This window comes from Vipera ursinii, assembly GCF_947247035.1.
Source record: "Vipera ursinii genome assembly, chromosome: 8".
NCBI classification, from domain to species: domain Eukaryota; kingdom Metazoa; phylum Chordata; class Lepidosauria; order Squamata; family Viperidae; genus Vipera; species Vipera ursinii.
Genome location: NC_139519.1, coordinates 2,172,489 through 2,193,132, shown reverse-complemented (window position 1 = coordinate 2,193,132; position 20,644 = coordinate 2,172,489). Strand labels below are relative to the sequence as shown.

At 47.5% G+C, this 20,644-nt stretch overlaps 1 protein-coding gene across 1 annotated transcript in view; it reads right to left on the bottom strand.

Moving 5' to 3' along the window:
* Nucleotides 1–20,130, bottom strand: part of TGFA (transforming growth factor alpha) — a 44,402-nt gene extending 24,272 nt beyond the window's left edge. The window contains exons 1-2 of the mRNA XM_083368280.1: nt 19,923–20,130; nt 7,969–8,022 (exon numbers count right to left, since the gene is read on the bottom strand). Of these exons, the coding sequence (XP_083224406.1) occupies nt 7,969–8,022; nt 19,923–19,962 (94 nt within the window). The 5' untranslated portion in view covers nt 19,963–20,130. The remainder of the gene's footprint in view (nt 1–7,968; nt 8,023–19,922) is intronic.
* Between the last annotated feature and the right edge of the window lie 514 nt (nt 20,131–20,644).

Genomic DNA, 20,644 nt, shown 5'->3' with positions numbered 1-20,644 from the left:
AGCAGAGAAACGTTACAGGGGAAAAGGGGGCGGGGTTTAAAAGGCAAGGCGGGCAGGACGTGGAGACGTTCTGCAGTTAGAAGTAACGAAGGAGCCTCCGGGCGCTTTCTGGATCGGATTGTGCAAACTGAACGTGCCACTACAGTCCTCGTGTTTCCCAGGGTTGCCTGTCGTGCCAGAGGTATTCCCTGTAGCCCCACATTCTTTAGCTCCCCACTTTCCTTAATTCGGGTGAATTTTGTGCTCCGTGGAGAAACATTAATACGCAAATGCCATTTGTTTAACCGCGCAAAACTCGGGGGAAACCTTGGTATTTGGGAACGGAAAGGCTTAAGCCTTTTCATTTCTGTTTTATGCACGGGCTGGGAGGGTCACGAAGTTTACCTCTTTTATTTATTAACGAGTTGTTAATATGCAGATTGTGTGCCAGGAAGTGAAATATTAAGTTATTAGCCCAAACCCTATAATTTAACATGAAAAGTAGGGGGTCATCTTATACGCCGGGTCGCCTTATACGCCGGAAAATACGGTAACTCTAATCCAGACAACCCTTGTTTAACAATCACAATTAGGACTGGCAACTTAGTAAAGTGAAGCAGTCACTAAGTGAAACATTACAATTTTACTTCAGTTTACCTTTGTGTTACTTTTGTGAAGACTGCAAATGCAGGCATTGGTTGCAAAGTTGCTTTTTCATCACCATCATAACTGCAAACAGTTTCTCTCAGAGGCAGTCACTAAATGAGGACTACCTGTATTTATGTAAAACATTACATTACCACCCTGAATAGCCAAGGGCAAAATTGGCATTTAGGACAGTAAAAACTTCCCACATATATTTTAACAATGCTGGAATCTGTGCCAAACGTCACCATTACCACACATTCTTCAAATGAAGCAGGCAAAGGTTTTCCAAGATCTCAGACTGTGCTCAAGGGTCCAGGTACTCGGGTCCCCAATCCCTGGTCTGTGGACCAGTAGCGGGCCATGGCATGCCAGCAACAGTCCGCACAAACAAGCAAGCCCCATCTGCGGAATGCAGGCATGCAGCAGACAAAACCACGCACCCTCCGGCCTGTGGAAAAACTCTCTCCCTGGTGCCCAAAAGGTCAGGGAACTCTGTGCTAACATATCAAGGCAGAGTAACAAGAAATTGTTTCCCTGTGAAAAACTGACTCACCTATTTTTACACCCCACACTGACGACCAAACGTGGGCTTGTAAGGAGTCCTTTGACATCTCAACACTAAGAAGTCTAAAGGCGTCATGGTGCCCCAATCCTGGGATTGCCTGCAAAGACTCCTCCCCTGGGCAGTTCAGTCCCTCTGGGGCAGCAAGAGCAAGGGCGGGCCACAGGCACCTTCCCCCTAACCCCCGTTTTCATCCCATCTGATATAAAAGGCTGGGTTCACAGATCTCTCCAAAGGAGGAGAGAGCCTCGAGGACACGCTCAAGGACCAAGCGTGGCATTCTTGCACTTATTTAGTGATGGGGCGGGCAACACTCCGTTTCACTGCACACTCTTCTCTCTAATGGCCTAGACTTTGCCTGGCTTCCCACGCTGCCATTCATGGCTTGCCCAGAGAGCATGAGGGCTTCTCCTTCAGAGACCCTTCCAAAGCCCTTTAGAGCTCTGGCTCCAGGAGTGAGTACGTGGCCCCATACGTGGCTTCCTATGTGGAAAGAAGAGTGGTTGGACTCAAAGTGCATGAGATACAAAGCAGTAGCATCTCACATATCGCACAAGAGTGTGGAAATCAATGGAAGAATAAAATAACAATTGTATTTCCTTACTACTCATTGAAGTCCCTCCTCATCCCCCCTCCCCTGCCCCAGCCTGACTCGGCAGCTGCAGCACAGCTTTCCCTTCCCATGGCTGCAAAACATCAGCAGAACCACTACTTGATGAGTAACAGAGAGCCATTTCAGCCAAAATTAGTGCTCCCTTTTGATCTTCTGGCTCCTGGCACTCATCCTAATCCTGCCACCAACATTATCAAGCAGCCCAACAAAGGCTGGCCAATTCAGACTCAGGAAATTGAGCTTGGCTTGCAGGATCAAGAGCGCCAATCAAACCTTTCCCTTCTAGGTGATGTCCCCAATCAGTACTGGGAGGGGGGGTCAGGACCCTTGAGTGTTGAAGTCAAAGAAGGCTGGGCTGAATCTATAGGCTCAGAGCTCGGGCAAACAGTGCGTGAAAGGACTATGAGGCAGGCAGGTGTGGGTTATCCCACCCCAGAACTCAGGAGATACCCTCAAGGCACCATTTGGGCAAATCCTGTAGTTCAACTGGAGTGTCTGATTTTCCTCTATAGGAGAGGAGGATAATAATGGAACGGAACGGAACATGATAGAATTGTAAGGGACCTTGAAGGCCTTCTAGTCCAGCACCCTGCTCAAGCAGGAGAACCTATACCATCTCAAAAAGGTGACTGTCCAGTCTCTTCTTAAAAACCTCCAGTGATGGAGCACCCACAATTTCTGTGGGCAAGCTATTCCACTTATTAATTGTCCTCACTGTCAGGAAGTTTCTCCTTAATTCCAGGTTGCTTCTCTCTTTGATCCGTTTCCAACTGTTGTTTCTCGTCCTGCCCTCTGGCGCTTTGGAAAATAAATTGACCCCCTCTTCTTTGTGGCAGCCCCTCAAATACTGGAACATTGCTATCATGTCACCCCTATTTCTTCTTTTCTTTAGACTAGCCAAACCCAAGTCCTGCAGGCGTTCTTCATATGTTTTAGTCTCCAGGCCTTTGATCATCTTAGTTGCTCTTCTCTGAACTTTTTCCAAACTCTCAACATCTTTTTTGTAGTATGGTGACCAAAATTGGCTGCAGTATTCCCGATGTGGTCTCACTAGGGTTTTATAAAGCGGTACTAATACTTCATGTGATCTTGATTCTATGCCTGTTTATACAACCCAGGATTGTATTAGCTTTTTTGGCTGCTGCTGCACACTGCTGGTTGAGGATGAGGATGAGGAAGTTAAGGCAGGCCTGAGAAAGACTCTGCCACAATTTTTCTTTAAATGACAGAGGACCACCAACTACTGACCCTCTCCCATTCACAACACTTTGAACTGCAAAACTAGAGGACCTGGTACCTTCAATTCCCATAAGCTCCAGGCAGTCTGGTCACTGGAAATGGATTGTGGGCTTTGTAGTTTAAGGCACTACATCACCTCCCACAGCACTACTGTATTTCCTACACTGCTGATTGTTAACTTGCGCTTAACAGAACAATTTGTGCTGCCAGATGTTTCGGTGACTGCAATTTAGTGACAGAAAACACAAGAGTCCAGAGAAGTGAGGGAGAGGGAGGGAGGGAGGGAGGGAGGGAGAAAGGGGGAGGGAGAGAGAGAGAGAGACAGACAGACAGACTCATCCTATGATTACTGTATGCACCAATATGATGTGAGGATCTTTACGAAAGTTGATGGCTACTTCCAAATCACGGGTTTTTTCATCCTAAAGATTCCAGATGTGGAGGCCCAATATGGGGATAGCAAAGATCCTGATGAGAGACAGGAAGCTGCCTCCTTCCTGTCCCCGTCAGCTGAGCCGTAAAGACAACTTTCACAGCCACCCAGAGAAGGGACATCATTGTTTCTTGGAATCGCCAGTGCTCAACTGGAGATGCCGCTTCATAGAATGACCAACTTGAAAGGGGCCACGGAAGACACTGAGTCTCACGTTATCATCCTTCCCAGAAAATGATTCCCTGGCTTTGCTTGAATGCCTCCAGCAAAGAGGTGCCTGTCCCCTTCCTTGGTCACTGATCCTACTGTTCTTATTTGTCTAATGCACGGCTTTTCAACCTTTTCACAGATTGTACCACTTTTAGGACATGACAATATTGAAGTACCACCAGTGCTTAGCAAGGGGTCAACAACTTGATGACTAAAAAAAGGGGGAAAGTACCGGTTTTAATTTCTTCAGTAATGGTTCCTTTGCTGAATCACTTTCCCTTTGCACTGACAAATGAATAACAAATTTACCCTTATGTATTAATATGCATCACTACCTTGCTATTCAGGTGGCTGGTCAGCCCTTCTTCCTCTCTCCCTCTCCTCTCTCTTTCTCCTCACTGCTGCTGGGCTCTCCTTCACTTGATCCCAGAAGCCTCTCCTCTTCCCCCATCGCCTTTTTCTCTCTCCCTCTCCCGCCAAAAACCTTTTATATCCTCTCCTCTCTCCCGCCTCGTCCTCCTTTTCCTTCCCGGGTGCGCCACTCTCTGGGGCCCAGGCAGAGTTCCAGGATCAGTTGCTACCCCAGTCTCCCTCCCCTGTGCAGCCACCCACTCCCTGGCTGGCTGGGGCACACAGTGCTGCTCAGTTGGAGCTGTGCGCACCAATCCTGGGCCCTTTGCTAAGCCCCGGCAGCTCCAGCTGAGGCTCTCACCCCAGGCCTGTCTGCTGCTCCCTGTGATAGCCGAGGCTGCTGGAAGCGCCGATCAGGTGGAGCTGCGTGCTCCAACCCAGGCCCTCAGCAGAGCCCCAGCAACATCGCAGCTCCAGCTGACTCTCCGCCCAAAGACTGCGTGCGGCTGCCCGCCACCCCCGAGGCCTCCGGAAGCACCTGGAGCCACGCGCGCTGATCCTGGGCCCTCAGCAGAGCCTCAGCTGACTCTCCCCCAGGCCTGTGCAGCGCTGCTGTCACTTCAGCTCATCCCCCCGCTACACTTGTCTAGGTTGCGTACCACCTGCCAGATGCCAAAGTGCCACCAGTGGTACACATACCACTGTTTGAAAAGCCATGGTCTAATGGACAATTAGAATCTTCTTCCCATTCCTTACATCCGCCATTCTACGTCCTGCACTCTCAGATGCAACAGAAGAGAGATCAGCCTTCTCGAGCTCTCCTTTCTGGATCCTTCTGCAATCACCTTTTTCACTCGGCTAAACATTCCCAGATCTTTCAAGCTCTCCTGGTCAGTTCCTGTTCTCTGACCATCTTCACTTTCCTTCTTTGAACCAGCTCCAGTTTCCCTGAACCCTCCTTAAAATGTGAGGTCCAGAAGAACCTGGTCAATTACTTAGTGGAAAAAATAACAACTTCAGTACATTAAAAGCAGAACCATCAACAGCAGAGTCGTGTTACCAAGTGTGTGAAGGCCGTGCCATGATGGAGGCAAACATACAATTAAAACCAAGTTGAAAGACAGGAATGTCACTTGTTCTTCCTCGCCACATAACTGCCAGTCCTGATGAAGTCATTCTGCCTGGTAGAAATGAGGACAAGAAAAGAAGGCGCTCCTTTCACAAGGTGGCCCCAGACGCTGCCTCCTCCGTTAGCAAAATGCTGCCAGAGAAATGGTGATGGAACAAATGCCGACACCGAGCGCTTTTCTCAGCAGCATCAGCTGGAAGCTGCCAAACAAGATGCCACTGAAGGCTGCTGTGAGAAAAAGCAACCACAGAGATGTCTTGAGCCGCACCTGCATATTTTAGCAATTAGTAAGCGGTGCCCTCCAAAAGTATGTTGGAGAAACTGCTAGAGTTTGTTTGGTAGAGATCAGGGAGATTAAGAGAGGAGGCTACGCGAGAAGCTGGAGGTTAGTGAGGACGCAGAAGCCCCTTCCCCAAATGAAATATGGGAAAGCTTCACTTGAGCATCAGACAGACTCACAGGTCTAAAGAGGTTGTGCAGGCAACAGCTGGATCTCTTGCTTTGCCCCTGACTGACCCTCAAAAGAGCCAGCCTGCTGGCTTTAGAGTGGCTTTATTATGGGCTGCTGGCCGCATAAGCCCAACAAAGTTCTCCGGGGCAGAGGTCTGCCACTGCAGCATTTGAGACCGATGGACATGAGACACTCTGAAGCATGTCTAGGAGTTTTCAGACAACTGCTGGACACGTGTCCTGAAAGGCTGCAATCGGATGCTGAAATTGTGGGAGGGGTTTTTAAGCACATGTCCAGCAGTTTTTGGGAAGCCCACTGCCATCTTTCTAATCCTGCAGGTGTGACTCTACGAATCTGATAAAATGTGTGTACTTCACTAACACACAAGTTTGCCTTGGCAGAAATGTACAGTAAGAGATATTCATTTAAGGATTCAGAGGAAATCCAATTACATTGGCCACAGTTCTTATTTAGAATAGAATAGAATAGAATAGAATAGAATAGAATAGAATAGAATAGAATAGAATAGGATAGGATAGGATAGGATAGGATAGGATAGGATAGGATAGGATAGGATAGGATAGGATAGGGTAGGGTAGGGTAGGGTAGGGTAGGGTAGGGTAGGGTAGGGTAGGGTAGGGTAGGGTAGGGTAGGGTAGGGTAGGACAGGATATAAGCTGGAAGGGACCTTGGAGGTCTTCTAGTCCAGCCCCCCACTCAAGCAGGAGAACCTATACCATTTCAGACAAGTTGACTGTCTAGTCTCTTCTTAAAAATCTCCAGTGATGGAATAATAATAATAATAATAATTTCATTATTAATAGAAGAGCTTTTTAACTTAGGATGACATTCTCTCGTAAGAGGCAGGGAGTGCTGCTTAGCTTCCGAGGACCACATATTTCTGGAACAAGAAATGTTATTTTCAGAAAGATGAGATCCTCAAAAAGATAAATTCCGCTATGGACAGCAATAATAGCCTCAAGAAGAACACACACTTGCTAAGAAGTAAGGCAAAGGCAAAAATGAAACAGTACCGGTAGTTCTCGATTTATAACCATACATTTAGTGACCCTTCAAAGTTATAACAGGACTGAAAAAGTGACTTATGACCATTTTTCACACAATTCCCATGGCCAGGTGTTCAGAGTTCAGGTGCTTGGCAATTGGCATGCATCTGTGACAGTTGTGGTGTTCCGGGGTTATGTGATCACCATTTGTGATCTTCCCAGATGGCTTTTGACGAGCAAAGTCAATGGGGAAAGCCAGATTCATTTAACTGTGGCAAAAAGATTGTAAAAAAGGGCAAAACTCACTTAACAAATGCAAAAGAAATTTTGGGCTCAATTGTGATAAGTTGAGGACCGCCTATACGGAAGTCCTCGACTTATGACTACATTATACTAGTCCAACTCTGCCCAAGGCAGGAGAGGCGTCTTTATACCATCCCAGACAATGCTTGTCCAGTCTCTTCTTGAAAACCTCCAGCGACGGAGCACCCACAATTCCAGGAGGCCAGCTGCCCCACTGGTTAACTGCTCTCACTGTTACTTCTAGGTTGGATGTCTCTTTAACAAGCTTCCAGCCACTGCTTCTTCTCCTGCCCTCCGATGCTTTCTCCCTTTTCTCTGTGACAGCCCCTCAAGTCCTGGAAGGCTGCTATCGCGTCACCCCTAGTCCTTCTCCTTCCTAGACCAGACATACCTAGTCCCCTTAACCATTCATTGTACAGTTTAACATCCAGACCTCTTATTTTTGTTGCTCTTCTCTGCTCTTCAAGGTCTCAATATCTTCTTTGTATTATGGTGACCAGAAATGGATGCAGTATTCCAAGTGTGGTCTTATCAAGGCATTACAAAGCGGTGCTGTCACTTCGAGTGATTTTGATGCTATCTGTGTTGATGCAGCTAGGATTGCATTGGCTTTTTTGGCAGCTGCAGCACATGGCTGGCTCATACTTAAGTGGTGATCCACCAGGACACCTAAATCCCTGTCACAGTTACTGCTGTTGAATGGACCAAACAGTCCATACTGTGGGAGCAGAAGGGGATTGTCTGGTCCCAATCGCTTGCTGAGATAAAAGCTGAGTTCCCTCAAGTTGCTGATTTACAAATGATCCAGAGGAAATCAGCTGCCCCCTAAAGCACATGGGGTTAAAGTCTTCTCCACCCACAAGTGGCCACAAGCCTGGAAGGCCTCTGGCTAGAGAGGACCAATGGGGAGCTTCAAAAGCTTGCTCTCCTCCATGCATCCAAGCCCCAGAGTGGCTGATGCTTAGCACACAGTCCCACCGGAAGATAAGAACAGTCGCTGGTGAAGTTTTAAGGTATCAGATCTTTTGATGCAATAAACTCACCCCTCAAGGCTGATGTTGTGTTCTCTAAGGCATGGCACACCGCCAACAAAACACCTACAAGAAGAAAACATCCAAGTTAAAAATAATCAAGCAGCTAATTGGAAATACAAGTTGACTTTTAAATTTTGGTTGTATGACATCACATTTTGGCAACATATTTTAAGAGATGCAATTTGGGTTTGTTAATGGCCAGACACATGTAGAATTCTGGGAGTTGAAGTCCACACATCTTAAAATTGTCAAGTTTGAAAAACCCTGCTCTAGAGCAAGTCCCATTGGCTGCTGTGAGCAGAGCAAGATAGACTACCTATTTCCACATCCACATGAAGCAGATGGCAATTCCATGACAGCAACACATTCTCTTCCTTTAAAATACTGATGAGGGGAAAATTATATCGGCATTCGGCACTTGAGCAAATCTGCTTTAAGTCCAAACAGCAGCTCTTGCTGTGACTACTTTCCAAAGTGGCCTCATATTTGCAAAACCAGTATAGTTATGTGCATATGCATACATTCCAACCATTTTTCTGGGCCCCATTTGCAGTAAGACAACAGACTTGTAATTTCAGCTGGGGAATGAGCTGGACTTGAGGGGAGGGAGAGATCTGGCAGGAAAAAAGAGAGGAATGTGGGTCAAGAGCTGTAAGCCACCCTCCGTGGCTACTTGCTTTAGAAAAGACATGCAATCTTTATGACCCACCTGACTCCTGGCTAGTAATGCAACCCACTTTTCTCAGAATCAGCAGCTTTTAAAGCAGTGTTTTTCAGCCTTGCAACTTTAAGATGTGTGAGCTTCAACTCCCAGAATTCACAGCCAGCAGGCAGCTTTTAGTAGATTGCTGTTCTCTCGCAATTTGGGGGTTGGATATTTATCAACATTTATACTTTGCTCTGAGGATCTAGTTGAAGTGGAGACATCTTAAAGTTGCAAAAGATTGAGAAACGCCATTTGAAAGAATCAGAGAGGCCCCGATCTTAAGATTCCCTCCCAGTCACCCACCCAAGGGCTTTCTTCTTAAAAAAATCCTGTTAGAACTTTTGTTTTCTCTGTTGTTTCTTGTCCACCAAAGGCAACAGCCTATAAACAAAATGGTCAGGGGAAATCCAAAATGTTGACATCCAAGTCCCAAGAGCAATTTCAGGTAAGGTTCTTCTCCCCTGGAGGAAAAGTATTTATTCATCTGACCTTCCCAAACACGGTACCATCCCTGGAGGAATCTTCCATGTCAGAGGATCTATTTTCCTTCCTCCATTTATAAATGTTCTGACACAACACCCAGAATTGAATCTTCAACACAACACAAACAACGTGGCCTAATTTGAGACTGAAGCCAAAATCTCTTCACAGGTTCTCCCTACCTTGCTGCAGTCTGCTGGAACTCTGGGCCACCCGTGCATTTTGCAGTTGCCACAGTTGGTTCTGAATGCAATTACTGAAAAACTGTTCATGCAATCTCCTACATCTTGCAGGGGGAATTAAAAGGAGCCCCTCGTGCAGGGTGTCAAACTGCCAGCCCGCAGGTCAGTTTCATCGTACTGAAGCCGCACCCACCCCACTGCAGGCAATGCAAAAAGAGTTGCAATACGTCGTGACACGTCACATGATGTGGCGAGTTTGACACCCGTGCCCTAGTGCAAGTCCTCAAAAAGGCAAACCAATTAAAGAGCGAAGGACCTTCCCACAATGGCCCTCTAAAATCAATATGTGCAATACAGCTTCCTAAGCTTGTCCAATTCAGGTCCTGATGAATTCTCTACTCAGCCAAACTCCAATCCTCAAAAAACTGAAACATTTTAAGAGATCTTGTTAATTAATAAAATTACTGAATGAAACTTCAACAGCAATAGCCTTAACTTCTGCTGGCTAATAATGGGGCTTTCTCTTTTATGGAAGGGCTTGGCCTGCCGGTGACCTCAGGGCCAGCCTGGAGTGGCCTTGCCCAGAGTCCCCTCTGACACGACCGCACAAGAGAAACCAGCGTGACTGCCTAGTGGAGGAGAAGGAAGCGGTGCCACAAAGCCATCGTCCAGGCTGGCATATTCTGGTTTCCGTTTGGAGAGTGGAGAAGCTCTTTCCACGGGGGTGTGGGCAGACGCTCCGCCACGGGCTGAAAGAACTTGGCCAAGGCCGCAGGGTTAGGCTCCAGCTACGCTAGACGGGTATAAAAAGCTGTACTTTGACCCCCTCCCCTCCCTGGAATTCTATGCCGCTGAGTCACCGTGAGATGGCAGGGAAGGAACCAACCCCTCCAGGCTGAAACTGTGACCTGCATAATCACGTCTGGGAAGACGCAGAGAGAACCCGAGGTGCAGGTTGCGCAGAGGTTCGCCCGCCCCTGCCTCCAGAGGCCTGACGCTGCTTTCCATCAACAACAGCCGGAAGCACGCTGGCACCCCAGGGTGGAGGAAGCACCTCCATCCACCCACCCACCCACCCACGGAGGCCAGCCAAGCCCACCAGGAAAGAGGCAGAGCAGCCTGAAAGGAGACCCAGGGTGACCCGAGAGAGGCTGAAGGCAGAAAAAGCACGTTCCGAAAGAGGGCGCTCTCCTGCAGTCTGTTCCAGAGGGAGTTTGCACCGGCTGTTCCAAGGTGGCAGAAAGCGAGGCCAAGGCCAACCCACCTGCATCTCCAGCCATTGAAAGAAGAAACTGAGGCAGGGAAAATCAGCAGCAGAAATTGACCCCAGTTTGCCCCTACTTTCTCCCAGAGAAAGCACGGTGGGGGCGGTATTTTGCATAGAGGTGCATATCTGGGACTGCCCAGGTCCATAATGCTTCACTTGCCACAGATGTATGATGAGCTAGGCCTCTGGATAAAACATGGCCAGCACAGGAGCACCTGGGGGGGGGACTCCCTCTGACTCAGCAGAATCCTAATGAGTCAGCAGAGGAATGGCGACTGAGTTTCCCTGCTTGGAGGGATGACACTGCTGATGGTCTGTCCTGGGAGGCCCCCAGAGCCCCTTCCCATTCAGCAGAATGGCTGAAATATCTCTTTCTAACCTGGCTTTAGCAGCCCCTCCCCCTCCCACCCCATGGAGGTAGACAGCTACATCTTATTCTGGTAAATAAGTCCTCCAATAATTTGGCTCCTAATAAAACAAGTTATAAAAACCAAAGTTCATTTCAATTTTTAAAAACAAGCCATATTTCTGATGGCTAGCTTCTTTATACTATACCCAACCCCCCAATTTCTGCTAGGTTTTCAAGATTTAAAGGGTGCCTTTCCTTCTTCAGCCATGAAATAAGCTTCCTTATTAAGGCAAGAATGATTAGGCCTCAACGGGGGCGGCCAGATCAATGGCAGAGAAGGGAGCCATTTTGGAGAGTGGGGGCCTCCAACTGTCACAACGGCACCTCCCAATTTTTTAACACTTCTGCGGGGAAGATATAGAAACTCCTCCAATTTATGTCAAATATACAATCCCTCTGATCAAGTATCTCCATGATATAATTATGCAATTGTACTATTTCTGACACACTACCCACTCCTTAATCACATGAAGCTTAAAAGGGGCCAAGTTAGCCATTAATCCGAAAATGTCAGATTCCATCCTGAAGATCATCCATCATATTTAGCTTCAGAGACTCCCGAAGACCCTTGTTTGCCCCATTGGTCTCCCCAAGGGCAAGGCGTTTTGATGGGGGGGCGACAGACTGTGGCCTCTTTTACCACAAGGAGGCCGTCCAGTGATTGCTGGAATCCATCAGTCTGAAGCAGAGATGCTTTACCCTTACTAGGTAAAATTATTAAGCACCATTTACTATGATCTAACACACTGCACAATTTTCAAACTTTCTAATGAGTATAGGCAACACATATGATGAACACTGAAACATAATCCAAGGCGTAGCCTCTCCATTTGATATCTATGTCAGAAGATGCTCCGAGATGAGAAATGATGACTACACATTTCTAGATTTCTTGAGAAAAGGGTGTGTTGCTAACCCTTATCCTGGACATTTGAGTTTTGTTCTTTTTATGCCTTACAACAGTTGCATAAGAAAGGAACAAACATCATGTTCCTCTTTTCCTTCAAAAACTATGGAAGGAACTACACTTTTTTGACCTGGAGAGGAGCTTAAGATCATATCTGATATGGTTGCAACTAAAAATACAAAATGGTGTTGTATTTCAGATTGTCATGATCAACTTACTGTCTGGAGGTCTTCTAATCTATAGGGAAGATCTCCGTGTTGGGCATCCTCCACCATATGGCAAGCACCAATGGGAGATGCAGCGCAGGATGCCAGATTAAGCAGGAGCAAAGAGCTTAGCAATAATGGTGTTAGTGGAATCTCTCCACACACCACAACAGCCCTCACAACAGTTTCAAAAATATTTCCATTACACTCCACTTTTTCATGCAAAGGGGTGCTTTGTTCCTGGCCTGAAGCTTTAGACCCCCATGCCCATATTTCTTCTAATCAAGTGGCACTGGATTATTTAGAAAAGAAAACACAGAATATAGAATCATAGGGTTGGAAGGGACCTTGGAGGTCTCCTAGTCCAGCCCCCTCCTCCAGCAGGAGACCTTATACCATCCCTTGTATACCATCCTTATGTTTCTATATCATAGAATCACGGTCAAATAGTTAATCCAGAGGCAAGTCGTTTCACTGGTTAATTGTTCTTACTATCAGGAAATTTATACCTAGTTCTAGCATTGATGTCTCTTTAATGATTTTCCTCCCGTTACTTCTTGTCCTGCGCTCAGGAATTTTGGAGAGTAGGTAAACCTTTTACCTGTGACAGCCCCTCAAATACTGGAGGACAGCTATCATGTCACCCCTCATTCTTCTTTTCGCTAGACGAGACCTAGTTCTCTTCACTGTTCCTCATATGGTTTGGCCTCCAGACCCTTCATCATGTTTGGTGGTCTTCTCTGCATTCTTTCTGGGGTCTCAGCATCTTTTTCCTGTCTTTTTTATTTGAAAGGGGTCAGCACAAGCCTTTCAGAAGAATACTTGCTTGAGACAGGATAGGAAGTAATTATATTCCAGTGTGTTTCACTACACAAACGAAATGTTTTACTGAGTTGTCACAATCAAGTTTAAGCCAAGTTGGCATAACAAACAGATCCTCATGCAAGAAGCAAAGAAGTAATGCAATCACCAAAGATATCTGGCTAGGATGAGAAACTGAATTCCAAGTTGATGATTTAATCCCACAAGGTAATTTAGATTAAAACATTTATGAACCAGAGGTCACTTGTGAGCAAAGCACTCTTTGTCTAGAACAGGGGGGAAAAGGGAGAACGTGAAGATTACAGCTTGCAAGTTTTCTTCATCAACCAACCTCAATTCAGTTCCTGCAAGAAATGCTGGTACTACCACCTCAGCTTTTCTAACCACACCATCTTGGCCTTCACATGTTGGGGTTCTCTGAAATGGGGAAGAAATTGGTTTGATCTATGGTTTAAGGTCATGGACTGGGGCCAGGGAGATTGTAAGTTCTAGTCCTGCCTTGGACACGAAGCCAGCTGGGGCACCTTGGGCCATCCTTAAGAAGGAGGATGCTGGGACAAACCATCCCCAAAATGCTGCCTTGGAAAAGTGCAAAGACTTGACCAGACAATTGCCAAGAGTTCAGAAGGACATGAATGCCCCCAACTCCTTTCTCCTACAGCGCTACACTACGTAGCTCTTGAGAAGACCTCAGTTCTTATCTTGTTTATATTGGATATCCTGACACTTCAGGCTCTGAGGCCACATTTTTCCCCCCACATATTTTGGGAGGCAGCCCAAGAGCCCTCCACAAGTTGTGTCTGTAAAAAAATGGAAAATTTACATGGGGAATAATCACATGGTGCCAAATAAAACTTATCAAGTTTGAATTAAAATTTAATGCTAAATCAGTTTTTGCCTAACTGCTTCCATTTAGTGAAGTGTGGCTCTTGAGTCAAAGGGACGCAAAATACAGGGCAGCTTGAAAATGTAAGTGCCAATTCCAAGTCACCAGTTAAGGTGATGGGACAGTGCTGGAAATAATGAAGACCTGTAAGTTCTGAGTAAGAGCAAGCGGTTTGGTCTAGTGATTAAGGTGGTGGGCTAGAAACCAGGAGATGGTGAGTTCTAGTTCTACCTTAGGCACAAAAGCCAACTGGGTGACTTTGGGCCAGTCAGCCCAACTTACCTCACAGGGTTGTTGTGGGAAAAACAAGAGGAAGAAGGGGTATTAATTTGCAGCCTTGAGTTACTTATAAAACTAATGAAGGCGGGGCAAACATCTAATCAATAAGCATTGTAAAGCACTGTGTTGAAAAGCAGGAGGTTAAGGAGAGAAAAATGGGAAAGGACCTCCTACACCAGAGGTCCCCAACCGTTTAGGCACCAGGGGCCAGTTACGTGGAGAGAAGTTTTTCCACAGAGCAGAGGGTGTGTGGTCTTGTGTGCTGCCTGCATCCCGCAGATAGGGCGCTGCTTGTTTGTGCAGCCGGGTTGCTGGCATGCCACGGCCCAGTACCGGTCCACGGACTGGGGGTTGGGGACCCCTGTCCTACACTCTTACTATCATCTCAGGAAGTCTACCACAAAGTACACCTGATCTATGGCTATCCTCTTTCTGGGCCACATTTTTCTCTGTTCCCTTAAAACTCATTGACATATAATCCAAGCCATCACTTCAAAAGATAAGATCTGAAAATACCAAGTGATCTGACGCTGGTCACGACAGCCACCCAAATATATGAAAGCAGTTAGTACATGATGGCTGCTTCCTGCAAAGGTTCTGAGGGCACTTCTAGACCACGTTTTTGGGCCTTCTTCAAGGCAAATAACTACGCGGGTAGCTCACAGTCCAGGGCAGGAGTTTGGGTGCAGGATGAGAGTAATTCTCCAACCTATTTTGTCAGAAACAAAATAGCAGCTGAAAAATAGCAACCAACCAGAAAAGGGATTTCAGCCCCTCCATTCTGAGGTCAGCAAGGTGACGTGGATCAGCAACACATGCCTCCCCCCAATGTTCTGAGGCCAAAGACATTTTTTTGAAAGCAAAGATGTGGCCCTGCCTGAAAAACTCTCCCTCCCGTGTCCTAAAGCAATTTGCACCAAAGAGGACACGGCTGCCATCTTTCCTCCACTTTGGAGCTCCATCTGTTGCAGGTGCCATGGCACTGGATGACTGTCAAGATCAGAGGCCTCTTGATGTTTCACCCCATGACAAAAAGCCCTTATTTGCTTGAAGAATCCAGGGAGATTCTCCTGAAATGCCCCACCTCCAACCAGGTCTGGCAAGCCACAGAGTGACCTCTTCAGCAGTGTTTAAGACAAGCGGATTCCAACTCCCAGAATTGCCTAGTTACCCTTGCTGGCTGGGGATTGGAGTCCACCCATCTTAAAGGCCCTGAGATTGAGAAACACTGCTCTACAAGGTGTAAAAGAAGGTATTCTTAGGACAAGGCAGACGGACTGTCAGTCAGCCCCCTCCCCTAATTGTGGAGCCCCTCAGCTCCTGCCCTCCCACTAGCAAGGCTGGAAGAAAAGAGAGAGCCATGTGCCCTCAGCATCCCAGCTCGACAGCTCTCTTTGGAGTAGTCAGCAAGAGAAACCAGGCAGTTTCGGTGGCAAGAAAGAATCTGCCAGCCAAGGGCAGAGTGGCTCATTCCAGGCCTCTCAGGACCAGAAAGAAGTGAGCCGGAGAAAAAGGCAGGATTCCCACAACAGGTTTTTCAGCTACGCTTCCTCATAGCCAAACTCAGGAATGGCTCCTCTGTTGAAAAGCAACAAGAGGCGTTCAAATTCTTTAGCAGGCGGGCAGAAGAGAATGCCGGAGAAGGCAGGAGAACTCATGGCTCTGAAATTCCCCTCAGCAATCTCCAGAACCCCCGCCAAACCACAGGGCTGGCAGTGGGCAGCCAACTACTAATTTTCTACAGTGGCTTTCCCACAAAATAATCCCTAAAAGTGTATTGAGTCTCTTCGGGTAGATTTATTTATGCCTGTCTTGAAGTTCAACCATCTCCAACCCAAGGGGACCAAAACGCCAGCCCCTCCTGTTCCGATAGCCATGAATAAATAAATAAATACGTAAATACTCAAAAGCTCGCCCACTCCCATCTGAGAAGGCCAGCAACCTGACACGGAAAGCAAAGTTGATGACATCAAGAGGAATTAGCATAACTCCGGACTTGCCTGAATTGGCTTTTTTCTCCCAACAGCCCAATTCCTCTTGCAAATCACAGGCCAGAGACTACTGATCTGCCAGGCCGTTCAGCCGCTCAGATGAATCTCTCCCAGGGTTGTTGGCCAACAAGCCTAAGTTTGAACTCAAAGTAACACAGCATTGTGATTTCTTAAAAATTGGTTTTATCAGGAAAAACCTCCGAAGAGTTGGGATAGCCTATATCCTGATTAAAACTTGCATTTTGCTAAAAGTTTAAGCAGACAACCCAACCAAAAAGCAGGGAAAATATGGCTTGCCCTGACTAGAATGCCTGGAAGCCATTCACGGCCCTCAACAGTAAAGGAAGCAGAAAGAATGACAGCGTAACTGCTGATCAATACATTTGTTGACATGGAGTTTATTTATTTGTAAAGTGTATCAGCCACCCACCTCTGTGCAAAAATTCTGATTTGCTCCTTCTTATCGAAGATTAGAAGCCCTTAGCTTCCTTCTTCTTTCCAACATAAAAAACAACTAGTCAGAAGAAGTGTTCTGGGACACCTGCCTTTTATACAGTCCTTGACTGACAACCAGTCAATTAGAGACTTTTTGAAGTGACAAGAGGACCCCAAAAGGTACTTATGACCTGGATTCAAAGTTCTGACAGTCACATGATTGCATGTTGTATGTTTGGCAGTCGGCCTGGTCTTACAGCTCTTTAGAATCACAGGGCAGGAAGGGACCTTGGAGGTCTTCTAGTCCACCCCTCTGGGAATGTAGCAAACAGATGCCTTTAAGAACGCAGACATCACAAAGACCCCACCCAAGAAAGTGCGTTTGGCTGCACCTGCCCACTGCAAGCTGTTTTACACCATCCCAGGCTTAGTTAGTTTTTTCTGCAGTTGAGATGGTTGCATAGACCAAAAAAGTTTGCTTAGTCCATGATCCCACATGCTAGACTGATTCAAGAACAGGCTAAGTCAATAGCCAAGTTAAGCTTGCTTGTAAGAAAACTGCTGTGATGCATGCGGTCCGCAACAGGTGTTGGAAAACCTATGTACCGTACACACCACACGTTGGCAAACCCATAAAATCATAGGAACAGACATTAGTCCCACTTTGTTATCAATCCACACATACAAGCAAGACCATTTCAAAGTACAGCGCCATCCAAACAGGGCACCTGCAGTGAGAGTCAAGAAAATCAAGATAGTCTCCGCAATTGTGCAAATGAAATCCGCCCCTTTTTTTTATATGTATCACATGCACAGCACCTTAGAAGGAGGTATGGTGATCATCACTTGCCCCCCCTTCCCCCTCTACAAGGCAGTACAAAGGCAATGTCCCATGCTTCTGGCACTCTGACCTTGTGGCTGTGCTGATGCTTAGAATGAGCCAGGCTGTTGTGACGGTTGAGCAGCCCAAGAAAGTGAGGTCTTGGCCATTGTCCGGCTTCTTGCTCACCCAGCCATTTTCAGGAGATGATCAGGAAACCTCTTCCCAGAGTGGGCCCTATAATATTAGATGAATGCATAGCTTCCTCTGAAGAAGGACCAGCCTCTTTATGTAACTACTGAGCAATTCTAACTCTAGACAAACATGCAGCTGATACTTGCACCCTCTAAGAATTATACCCAAATAATGAAGGGATCTTGCACATTGCAAAGATATCCGATTTAATCTACTGTAATCTGTTTAGGAGACAGTGGTGTTCATAATACCTGCAGTTCTTGCAACACAATAGCCCAACACTCCTTGGGGTACTAGCTCAAGAGCCTTCAGCACTGTGCCCAAGACATGCTGGGAACATAACTCCCACAATTCCAGTAAGCACAGCCACCATGTCTAGAGTCAGAGGAAGCAGAAGCTGGATTCTATCGTTTGCTTCTTAAGGGAGATTCATCAGATGATTATCAGGCTTGTGCAAACAGCCCATTGCTGACAAATAGTTTTCAAATACTTGAAATATTTGAAGAAGTCCAACTGAACCTTGTCTCTGATGGCCATCATTCAACGATGGGTGAACTTGGAGCTGGTCTGTGTGTACATCTGAAAACTGTTATACCATCAAAACATTTTTTAATTCCAGAACTAGACCAGCTTCATTTTGACCATGATTAGCCTCGTTCCACATCAAGCAGACCGCATTTCCAGATGGGCTCACTCTTGAACTTTACTCCTCTCCCCAAGTGTTGCCTGAGAGCCCTGCTCTGCCCATCCGCAGCGGTGCTCAGGGCCTGTCAACAAAGCAGCATTCTCCAGCCTGTAATTTTGCAGCTAGACCTGAAATATGTTTACTCAAAAATGGTTCCCACTTAATTCACGGCAGTTAGGAAGTAAGCAGGCTGATAAGTCTACATTAGGGATGCTTAATGAGGGTGCCTGGAGGCCAGGACCAGGAATGTCTCAATGCCATTACTCTCCTACGTCCTGTGCAAGAATGGCAGCACTGCAGTGACTCAGGGCAAATCTATTTTTGTTGAAAGCTCCTTAAGGGAGAAGTTTCCAAATTGCAAGGAAGCAAGTCCTGGAGTTTCTAGATACAAAAATACAAAAAACAAAACCAACCAAACCCTGAAAGGACAGCTAGCCTAGAACGAGCAGGACCATCCAGGGCACATTCAGAAGCTCTGCCCGAGCCCAGCCCACCCTCCACAAGACTTTCCCCAGCGTGGCGCTCTCTGAATGGGTTGCCACCGTAAAGCCCAGAGCTTCCACCAGCACAAGTGGGGCACGGGCATGGGGATCCCCTGGAGGTAGAACATGTGCTCGGGGTTTTGGCCTTCCCAATGCAGCCGTGGCTGTCTCCCCAATCAGAGGGAGATATGAGCGCCCAGAGATGTGGCTGACGGGAAAATAATGCCAGCTAAAGCTTTGACAGCACAGGCCAAATGCGCCAGAGCACTGCAGGGCCACGTCTCGATCTGCTGACTCCAAAGCGCAGGAGAGGCTAGGACTGGGGGGTCTCTACTGTAATTGTGAAGGCATCTTCCTTCACGCCTCCCTGCCCTTGAAACTCAGCCCTGAAAGCCAGGATTTCTTTTCCAAGACCAGAGGGATACGAGCTCTGGATTGCCTGTCAAAGTTCCCAAAATAGCACCTCTGTAATTATCCACCTATTTCACATTGTTTAAAAGAAAAATTAGCCTGGACAGCAATGATAGAAAGAAAAGCTCCCTGGTTTGCAAAGTCACCTTAGAAGGCTCTAAGTTTAAAGGAAGAAAAACACCAGGTGATACACAGACAATTACCAGGATCAACTCTTTCCAATATCAAATGGTTCAACTGCCAAATATTGTAGGAAAAATGAAGATCTGCTGATCTAGATTCTCTCTCTCACACACACTCACACACACACACACACTCACACAGATAGATACTGGAAGCACAAACCAAGCAAGCTGAGAGGTAAATAGTTACAATTCACCTAGTGAATTGGTGCCTACAAATCCCAGAATTCCAATTAGCCACGGATTGCAAAAGGCTGGAAAGCTGTGAGCGCAGTTTTCCCTTTCTTTAAAGAAAAGCAGGTAGTCCTCATTAAGGCGGAAGATTCTTAGCTTCGCTTCCCCCTTCCCGGCGTTTCTCTCGAACCCCGAAGGTCTCCCCCGGCTCTTCTGGCCCCAGCCTGGCTGCTTCAGCCGCGCCGACCAACCGCTTTCTGCCCAGGCTCCCGGGGCGGGCTGGCAAGGCGGGGGCCCAGCGAGCGAGCGGGGCGGCCGCTTCGGAGGGGTTCGAAGCCCGAGCCGGAGACCCCCAGCCGGCAGAGGCCGCCCGGGAAGCAGCGGCGACTTCTGGAGAACTTTCCTCCCGCGCCGGGCTCCGGGTCCCCGCGCGGGCGCACTTACCGAGCGTGAGCAGGGCGACCTCGGCGGCCGCGCCGGCCATCGTGGCCCGCCGGTTGCGCGGAGCGTTGCGGGAGCGGCGCGCTCACCTTTCCAGCCCGCCCAGCATGCCGAGAGCGAGGCTGCCACCTGCGGCTGCGGACGCTCGGCTCGGCTCGGCTCAGCTCGGCTCTGCTCGGCCGGCCGGCGGCTCGCAGGTGTGCGGCGCGCCCCGCCCCGCCCCTTGCCGCCCCGCCCCCGCGGCTGGTTGGCTGGCGCGGCGGGGGAGGCCGGGTGGGCGGCGCCCCTCCGAGCTGCGGCTGACACGCGAAGCCACCGCGGCGACGGAGGGGCGTCCCGCTCGTCTGGACGCGCCGGCGCGGGTCTCCTGTCGGGCCGGGCGCATTTTTTATATAGTTCAGTTTTATTTCCTTTCACTGTTAACATTAACTTAATTACTTAATTACTGTTAACAGACTTACAGACAATTTGTTGAGAACTACTTCTTTTAGAAAGTCTTCAATTTTTTTTCCTTTCGCTTGATCTCATCCCAAATGCTTCATGTTTTCTCTCGCCTCTTCTTTTAGGGTTCGCTATTATAACTTCTCATAAAAGCTTATAGGCGTCCCAAAGCATTCTTAAGTCAGAACCTTTATCTAAACCGTTTTCCATGCATTTTCTTTTTACAGTCTTCCACTACTGCTTCTCTCTCTAGTTACGTTTCCTTAAGTCTTGCTCTGACAGAC